Consider the following 10,000-nt stretch of genomic DNA (forward strand, 5'->3'; position numbering starts at 1 on the left):
ACGCTCTGCAAGTACAATATATGGCAAAATTGTCGAGTACTTGGAGTCCGAGTATAAGTACATGTACTAAGAAACTTTTGACCCCAACTACAAGTACAGGTACATGATATTGTGTACTTAATTTCGAGTACAAAATTTAATACGCGCACATTTACGTAGAGCCACGCCTGCGAGGTAGGTGCTCCCCCCTCCTCCTCCTCCTCCTCTTCCTACTCTTCTCCTCCCTCATTTTCCCCCTCAAAACCCTTTCCCTCCTACTTCTATCTATTTCTGATCAATTTTTCCTTTTTTATTCTCCCTTCCCTTTACCCATCCTCTCCTCCTCCTCCTCCTCCTCCATTTGCCCATTCAGTTTAGTATGTCCTTCCCTCGTGTTCTTCACCCTTCCTCTCCTTGACTCTCTCTAAGCAGGTATACACACACACTAGACACAAATTAGGGCACCGCTGAGCCACCTGCGCGCTTATCAGGTGTGTGTGTATACGTGACTGTCGGCAGGTGTGTGTGTGTGTGTGTGTGTGTGTGTGTGTGTGTGTGTGTGTGTGTGTGTGGTGAAATGGGTGCTGGGTATGATATGGTAGGGGGTGATGAGAGAGAGAGAGAGAGAGAGAGAGAGAGAGAGAGAGAGAGAGAGAGAGAGAAACACTTTACTCTCCACCACTTAACACCTGCACCTCTTCCTCCTCCTCCTCCTCCTCCTCTCTCCCTCACGAATGCAACTCACCTCTCCACACACACACACACACACACACACACACACACACACACACACATGACCAATTAAAAGATTACGAGAAGAGTTGGTTTGTATATTATGTGCAGGTGTTATAAGAGGAGGAGGAGGAGGAAGAAGAGGAGGAGGAGGAGGAGGGATAGGACAGGGATATCAAAAGGAGTAATGAAGAATAAAAAATGGAGAAAGTAGTAGTAGTAGTAGTAGTAGTAGTAAGGGTAAGAAGAGGTGAATTATTTTTATTATTATTATTATTATTATTATTATTATTATTATTATTATTATTATTATTATTATTATTGTTGCTGTTGTTGTTGTAGTTCTTATCTTTTCATGATATTGCTCTCATTGTCATCCTTATCGCTACATCAGTATGTGACTGTGTGTGTGTATGTGTGTGTGTGTGTGTGTGTCCATGGTGTGGCAGGTCACGTGTCGGACGGGAAGAGAGAGAGAGAGAGAGAGGAAATGGGGGGGAAAGGGGAAGGATATAGACTATAGAGAGAGATAGAGGAGAGGAAAGATAGGGGTGTATTATAACCTCTCTCTCTCTCTCTCTCTCTCTCTCTCTCTCTCTCTCTCTCTCTCTCTCTCTCTCTCAACAATAACAATAAGAAAACCAATTAAGGAAGAGGAGGAAGAGGAAAAGAAGCTTCAAAACATGTAAAGAATAAAATAGGGGAAGTGAATCATCGGAAAATATTTAAATTAAGCAATGCAAGAGGAGGAGGATAAGGAAGTGGAGGGAGAGGAGGAGGAAGTGGAGGGGTAGGAGGAGGAGGAGGAGGAAGTGGAGGGGGAGGAGGAGGAAGTGGAAGGGGAGGAGGAGGAGGAGGAAGAAGTGGAGAGGGAGGAGGTGGAGTAGGAGGAGGAGGAAGACCTAACATTCCTAAAGAGGGTCAGGCTTCAAAAGGAGAGAGAGAGAGAGAGAGAGAGAGAGAGAGAGAGAAAGCGAACCTGTACGATGTCATGTAAGCCCTGTGCGTGTGTGTGTGCGTGCGTGTGTGCGTGCTTACACACAGGAGTACTCGATCGTGAGAATCCGCATATCTCTCTCTCTCTCTCTCTCTCTCTCTCTCTCTCTCTCTCTCTCTCTCTTGATTAATTGTTAAGTTTATTGTTATGAAAATCTGGAATTAAAGTTAACATTCACAAAGTATGAAATATAACAAAGTATAAAAAGGAAAAGAAAATAGGATACCATATAAAAATTCTCGAACAGATTGATTGATTGATGGATATAGTTTATTGTTGCAAGTAAATAACAAAGGAAAAGAACAGTAAATTTCAACATAGACATAGGTAGGCTAGTCGTGTTACGTATGCCAAGGAAATGTATGATTATGTCAGTGTTAATCGCCTTGAAAATTGAGGAGTAATGTTATATAATTATGTGGGTGTACTGTATAGCTAGGCGCGTCCTCCGTCTCAACTCCGATACATTAAAGCTCTTATGGATTGAGGAGGCAAGAATATATGCTTGTTTGTGTGTTTGATAAAGAAAATTGATAGAGGCGCGTGATACGATTATAAGAGGTAAATAGTGGATGTCTAATAATTTTCCAGAGCTAAAATATTGCAGAAACACACACACACACACACACACACACACACAAGGGTAAATGTGAGGCTTCGCTTTTTACCATAAATTTGACTTTCCTTCTTTTTTCTTACTTCCTTTTGAGAGAATACGTTTATCTATTTATTTATTTTAAGTTTCTGGGGTATAATTCTCTCTCTCTCTCTAGAGAGAGAGAGCGTTAAACTCAAAAGCGTTCAATGCGTCAAAGACTTGGGGGTCAAAATCGCGTCAAACCTCAAATTCTCACAGCAATGCATCGATGCAGCAAATAAAGCGAACAGAATGTTGGGCTTCATTAAAAGAAACTTTGTATTCAAGAATAAAGATGTAATACTCCCGCTCTACAACAGTTTAGTCAGACCCCACTTGGAATATGCGGTACAGTTTTGGTCTCCCCACCATGCAAAGGATATTGCTAAATTAGAAGGTGTTCAGCGACAATGATCCCTTCCTTGCGCAACAAATCCTACGAAGAAAGGCTTTCTACCCTTAACATGTTCTCTCTTGAGAAACGTCGCCTCCGAGGAAAACTGATCGAATGTTTTAAAATACTTAATGGTTTCACGAATGTAGACAGATCAACATTGTTTATGATCGATGACACGCACGAGGAACAATGGCGTAAAACTCAGATGTCAAGTAAATTCAGACTGCACCAAATTTTTCTTCACCAACGTTGTAGTGCGAGAATGGAATAAGCTTCACCCGGTCAGTGGTCCATGTAACGATTGACTCCTTCAAAATAAAGCTCGCCCGTCACTTCCTTCAACTTAAGATCAACTAGAGTAGAAATGCCACGTTTTGGAGTCTTCGGATTAATGTAAAATCACTTAGGTTTATGGACAGACCACCAAGTCTGGCCCATGGGGTCTGTGTGGTCTGATATACTATGTACATCTATCTATGTAAATCTCTCTCTCTCTCTCTCTCTCTCTCTCTCTCTCTCTCTCTCTCTCTCTCTCTCGGTATGTATGTGTGTGTGTGTGTGTGTGTGTTGGTAATAGTTTTTATCGGGTGTAGTCACCTTGACGTAACCTGTCTGTACATTTGCGGTACATGCACACACACACGAACACACAAACACCCAGTCACGTACACACACACACACACACACACACACACACACGATATAAACAAACATGATGAGCGCATTTCAAAGTAGCCGTGTCATCTTTATAAGTAGAGTAGTAGTAGTAGTAGTAGTATAGTAGTAGTAGTAGTAGTAGTAGTAGTAGTAGTAGTAGTAGCAGTAGTAGTAGTAGTAGTAGTAATGGATAAGAAGATAAAAATAAAAGTAATGCTAACAACAACAATAATAATAATAATAATAATAAATAGTAATAAAAACAAGCCATATAAGAGCGTGTTTGTGCATACGTGACATCGGGAGCATAACACAGGCTAGCTGGCGGGCTGGCGGGAAGCTCCAAGGTTACCAAGTTCGGCGGCTGGGCTTGGATTCACTTCCCCCCCATCCCCCTTCCCCCCCTCCCCTTACCTTACCTTACCTTTACCTGGTCCAAGGCTGCACACACACACACACACACACACACACACACACACACACACACAGATAGATAGATAAAGAGATAAATAGGTTGATATATAGTTTAAAAAGACAGATAGATGAATTAGTGGATAGTTTATAAAGACAGATAGATAAATAGATAGATATACAGTTTTCTGACCAGTTTTTATATAATTGGAAATGCGTAGTAGGCTACATACTGAGAGTTCCATAACACACACACACACACACACACACACACACACACACACACACACACACACACACACATTGTTATATACTCGTATCTCCACGAATTATTTATTGCATTACAGTTTATCTTAAGCCAATGCAGCTCATATCTTTATCTATAGGTGAGTTGGTTCTCTCTCTCTCTCTCTCTCTCTCTCTCTCTCTCTCTCTCTCTCTCTCTCTCTCCTATCCATTTTCTTAGCTATTTATTTAGTTTATTATTTCTTTGCTTAATTTATCTTTTTTTTCCGAACGATTGATTTAACTCATTTTTTATTCATTATTATTTAGTGTATTGTTTCTTTGCTTAACTTATCCTATATATATTTTTTTTTTCTTAACGATTGACTCAACTCATTTTTTATTTATTTTCTTATCTTTCCTTCACTTTTTGTTTTTATTCATATTATTACATTATTTTCCCTCTCTTCACATTGCGATCACGTGCTCAGGTCGTGCCAGAGATAACATATTGACATCCTTCATGGTGCAACGAAATTCCTTTGTTATTACTCATGTTGTTGTTGTTACTGTTGCTGTCATTACCGTAATTATTATACATGCTTAGTAATCGGGTTGAGAAACAGCTGATACGTGTGTGTGTGTGTGTGTGTGTCCCCCTCTCTCTCTCTCTCTCTCCCCAGGAAACACGCATGCATATAGTCACGTATGCTAGTAACAGACTATGGCAACGGATAGGGGGCTGCCAGAGGAGGGAGAGGGGGCTGGCAGGCATGGGATAGGGGGCTGCCAGAGGAGGGAGAGGGGGCTGGCAGGCAAGGGATAGGGGGTTGCCAGAGGAGGGAGAGGGGGCTGGCAGGCAAGGGATAGGGGGCTGCCAGAGGAGGGAGAGGGGGCTGGCAGGCAAGGGATAGGGGGTTGCCAGAGGAGGGAGAGGGGGCTGGCAGGCAAGGGATAGGGGGCTGCCAGAGGAGGGAGATCGAGGGGGCTGGCAGGCAAGGTAGAGGGGGCTGCCCCGGGAGGGAGAGGGGGCTGGCAGGCATGGGATAGGGGGCTGCCAGAGGAGGGAGAGGGGGCTGGCAGGCAAGGGATAGGGGGCTGCCAGAGGAGGGAGAGGGGGCTGGCAGGCAAGGGATAGGGGGCTGCCAGAGGAGGGAGAGGGGGCTGGCAGGCAAGGGATAGGGGGCTGCCAGAGGAGGGAGCTAGGGGCTGGCAGGCAATTTAAGGGAGAGGGGGCAGGAGGTAACGTTTGGGTGTGATAAATAGAAATGAAGGGTTGGGATTTATTATTATCTGTTATCTTTATGGGACAAGATAAGTGTGAAGAAGAGGAGAGAGAGAGAGAGAGAGAGAGAGAGAGAGAGAGAGAGAGAGAGAGAGATGCATTTGTGGCAATGAAATATATCCCCGTATAAACTTATTACAACCCATAGAATACAATTTAATGGAGAGAAAGTGGAGAAAGTGAAAATATCATATCGCTGGTGGCATTAATATCACTATATATGAACCTGACATCAGACAAGAAAATAATACGCAGGAAAATAAGTAAAAAGAAAGAAATACTTGAGATAATCTTGCAGACACAAGGTAAATGTCAGCTTAAGGGAAAGACAAATGGGAAATATGAAAAATAAATTGCTTAGGAATATTAAAATTAGCATTGTCCTTTACGCTTTTTGGTCGTGATTCTCCCAAAACAAATAAGAACACTAGAAACAGCCTCAAAACAGTGTAATCTTGCAGCCCTTGGTAATCACACACCGCCAGTATCTAGGTCAATGTCACTTGTGTTCTCCTCGTAGCTACGTGACACAACATATCCCATTCAGAGGGAAGGGAGAGAGAGAGAGAGAGAGAGAGAGAGAGAGAGAGAGAGAGAGAGAGAGAGAGAGAGAGAGAGAGGAGGAAGAAATAATAATACCGAAAACTGCTAATATTATCTTCGTTTAGTTATGAAATACTCTCGAAAGGCGTCTATTAATCAGTTAAATGTTACCCAGAAAGCTATTTTGATACGAAACAGCTCATAGAAAAGTAGGAGATAGTCAGACAAACACTATAGGCCGAAAAATATGATAAAAATTGCGATATCTTCGTTTAAACATGAAATACTCTTGTTAAGCGTCCAGCATTGAGTTGTGTTACCCAGAAAGCTATTTAGATACGAAACAGCCCATAGATCGAAGAGCAGAAGTTATAGCCAGGCAAACGCTATAGGCCGAAAAATGTGATAAAAAATGCGAGATATCTTCGTTTAGTTATGAAATACTCTTGTTAAGCGTCCAGCAATTACTTAAGTGTTACCCAGAAAGCTATTTAGATACGAAACAGCCCACAGAAGAATAGGAGTTACCCAGACAAACGCTCTAGGCCGAAAAATATGCATAAGAATGCGAGTTATCTTCGTTTAACCGTGAAATTTCTTGTTTGACGTTCAGTAACAGATTTTTGTCACTCTCTACGTTATTTGGATACGCTAAAACACATAGAAGAGTGGAAATTAGCCAGAAAAAGCGCTATAGGCCGAAGAAATTTACTTAAAACTGATAAAATATGGACTTGCAATCATCACACCAGTATCACTCTGTACGTTACTAAGGACACGATAAGAACATGAGCAGGATGAACACAAATTAATTAGAGCAGATAATTAAATGCTAAAAATCTTCGTTTAAACATGACATACTCTCGACAGGCTTGCAGTAATGAGGTTAATGTCACGTTGTATGCTACTTAATTGGGGACTACACAACGCATACCTACAGGAGTAGATATTAGCTCAATTATGCACCACATCGAAGAAATATATGCTTTAAAATGTTGGATATCTTCGTTTAAGCATGACCCTCAACAGCTAGACTTCCGGTAGAGGTTAATGTCACCTCGGAAGCTACTTGGACACGACACGACGTATACAAGAGTCGAACTAGACACACACACACACACACACACACACACACTAGAGTGGGGGCCGATACCTATAAATCTTCGTTTAAACATGGCATACTCCTGACAGGCTCGTAGTAATGAGGTTAATGTCACCTTGTAAGCTACTTGGACACGACACAACGCATACGGGAGGAGAATTTAGCCTCAAACATGCTCTAGGTCACTTCCACCACGGCGAGTTGGGAGACAGATGCGGTGGTGGTCACGTACACACTCCCCGGCCCCTCCGCACACACACACACACACACGTACACACCCACCCAAATGAAATGTCAACGCCTGCTGCCTCTCGGTTGCCACGTCTCTCTAACTTTCCCTCACTCTTAGCCATTGAAACAGTAACTTAGCCATCTCAAAATGATTAGGGCGAAGGGGTCTAGGGGTGTGAGGGGTGAGGGAGGGAAAGGAAGGGATGTACAGGTGTGTCGGGCGATGGGGGAGAGGTGAATGGTTAATGTGTGGGGGTGTGCAGGTGTGTGGCGGCAGCTCTTTGAGGCGGGTCGTTCAAAAACGGTTTATAATACCAGCTGGCGCGGCGGCCTGACCCCACAGTGCTACCAGACACGCGCATGGAGCCACCCTTACTTGTCCTCTCCACCACCTCGCATTCACTTGACTCTCTTGGGTTGGCTTACTCGAGTGCCTCCTAATACACTTTCCTGGTATAGTGGTGATGGTTTAAAGTGGTGCGTGTGCTTAGAGATTGTGGTGAGTGAAATCAAGTGACCATTCTCTCTACCATCACGAATACACTTGACTTCCTTGTGCTGGCTTACTCGAGTGCCTCCTAAAATACACTTTCCTGGTATAGTGGTGGTGGTTTAAAGTGGTGCGTGTGCATTAAATATAGCTCAAAGTGGACGTGGCTGGCTGATCGAGTGACTTATACTCTCATTATGCACTTGAGCTCCAATTCTGGCTTACTCAAGTGCCTCCCGAATATACTTCCTTCGTAAAGTGGAGTTTTAAGTGGCGTGTGCTTAATATAGCTCATGGTGGAGTGTTCTGTACTTAAAACTGACTGGCTATACCTACGTGACTGCCTTATATACTGACTGGCTGGCTACGTGAATGTGTTATACAAGCTTTCTCGTGGCAAAACCCAGCCTGTATATTATTATTTCCGACACTTAATGGAAGATATCAAGACTGTAAAAGTGTGATTTGTAAACATATTGCTGGGACATTAGCTCAGTCATAATTAACCTCCTGTAGCTACCTCATTAATGAATACAGACCAGTAACTTATTTATTATTCAAGTCACAAGTGTACCTGATTGCTGTAAGACATAATCCTAGCTACTATATACGAGAGGAAGAGAAGAACACGTGCTTGCAACTATAAATAGCAAACTGATTACGCAAACAAACAAAGAAGAAGAAGAGGAAGAAGAAGAAGGAACAATGCCAAGATGCAGTTAGTCTCGTCACCCATAAACCAACACAAGGAAGGGGACATGGCTCCTGTGGCTGCAGAAGTCCTCATGTGCACCCAACTGGAGGAGGAAAAGGAGGTGAAGGAGGAAGAGAAGGAGAAAGGATCAAGGCATCCCCACCACCTCCTCCATCATGCAATTCCGTCCGCTACCCCAACCTATGACATTCCAGGGAACACGAGGAAGAGGAAATCCGAGGAGGAGAGAGACGAGGAAGAGGAGGATAGGGAGAGAGGGAAGATGATGAGGGAGATGGAGGAGGAGGGAAGGAGGAGGAAGGAGATAGAGGAGAGAGTGGGACAGTATCTCCAGCAGCGGCGAAGGCTGTTGGTGAGTCAGAGAAAGCTTGCGGTACAGGCGGGGCAGACTCAAGTAATAAAGCTGCCACTCTGTTACGTCTACTCTGACCTCCTCCGCCTGCTCCCCGCGAAGTTGAATAATATGGTAAGTGAGAACGTAAGGAGAATAAGTAAAAGTTTAATAATGGGGTAATATGGAGGAGAGCTGAGCTGTCTTTATACCGTAGTTACTTCATACATTAGTCAAAGCTCATAATCCTCGCTAAGTTGAATAATTTGGTGAGAACGTATATAAAAGGCGAGTAAGTTAAAGTAAGTTTAATGATAATGGGGTAATATGGAGGAGAACTGAGCTAATAATATACTGTAGTTATGTCATATTAGTCAAAGTTCATAAAAGCAGCCTAAATATACATGAACCCCAGGTCTCCATATTACTCCAAATTATTATTATTACTATTTTCTGATTCTAAAATGCATATAATCTACATATTTCTCTGATTGGTTAGGAAATGAATAACCTCCATACACAATTATTCACATATTAATCGTAAATAGAAGATGACAGTAATTAAAACTTAAAACAAAAAAAAATCATACAAATATAAATTAAAGTTTCCTTCACATAAATTCACCTAATTCAGAAGTTGTATACGCATTTAATTGGTTAACGTTAATGAATGAATACAGTGCAATATATTATTTATGGAGCAACATGAGCATGCTATTTTTATTATGCCATAAATTTAATTGTTGGTGGTGTTGGTGTTTGTTGGTGTGTTGGCTGTGCTGGTGTTATTATTTATTATGTATTATGATTTATGATGGACACGTAACTAAAAACGGTGAAAGGTATACGTGACAAACTGGTAACTGGCTTATACTTAAAATTACCCCCCCTTCCCACGTGCCCCACCCACAAAAATAAAAATAAAAACAAAGAAGAAAAATAAAAAGGGAGATCTAAGAAATGGAAGGAGGAAGAAAGGAATGAAAGAAGATATAAAGGAAGGATAGTCAAATAAAGAACGATTATTTGTAAACAAACAAAAAAAAAAGGCAAAAAACGACCGTAGTATACATTAGATGACAATTAAAGGAAAAACAAAACAAGAAAAAGGAGGAAAAAACGGTGAAGAAAAAAAACTAGAAAAATAACGGAAGGAAATTGCGAAAAAAAAGTAATAAAACGTAACAAACAAAACACAGACACAATTATTACCAAGCAACAAGGACGAGAATAACACACACAAACACACACACACACACACACACACA

At 42.0% G+C, this 10,000-nt stretch overlaps 1 protein-coding gene across 1 annotated transcript in view; it reads left to right on the forward strand.

Moving 5' to 3' along the window:
• Window positions 1–7,534: 7,534 nt before the first annotated feature.
• The window catches only part of LOC127000761 (egl nine homolog 1-like), a 32,194-nt gene continuing 29,728 nt past the window's right edge, over window positions 7,535–10,000 (forward strand). The window contains exon 1 of the mRNA XM_050864795.1: window positions 7,535–8,867. Coding sequence (XP_050720752.1) covers window positions 8,400–8,867 — 468 coding nt within the window. The 5' untranslated portion in view covers window positions 7,535–8,399. The remainder of the gene's footprint in view (window positions 8,868–10,000) is intronic.

Source organism: Eriocheir sinensis, chromosome 19 (assembly GCF_024679095.1).
Source record: "Eriocheir sinensis breed Jianghai 21 chromosome 19, ASM2467909v1, whole genome shotgun sequence".
In the NCBI taxonomy this organism is placed as follows: Eukaryota; Metazoa; Arthropoda; class Malacostraca; order Decapoda; family Varunidae; genus Eriocheir; species Eriocheir sinensis.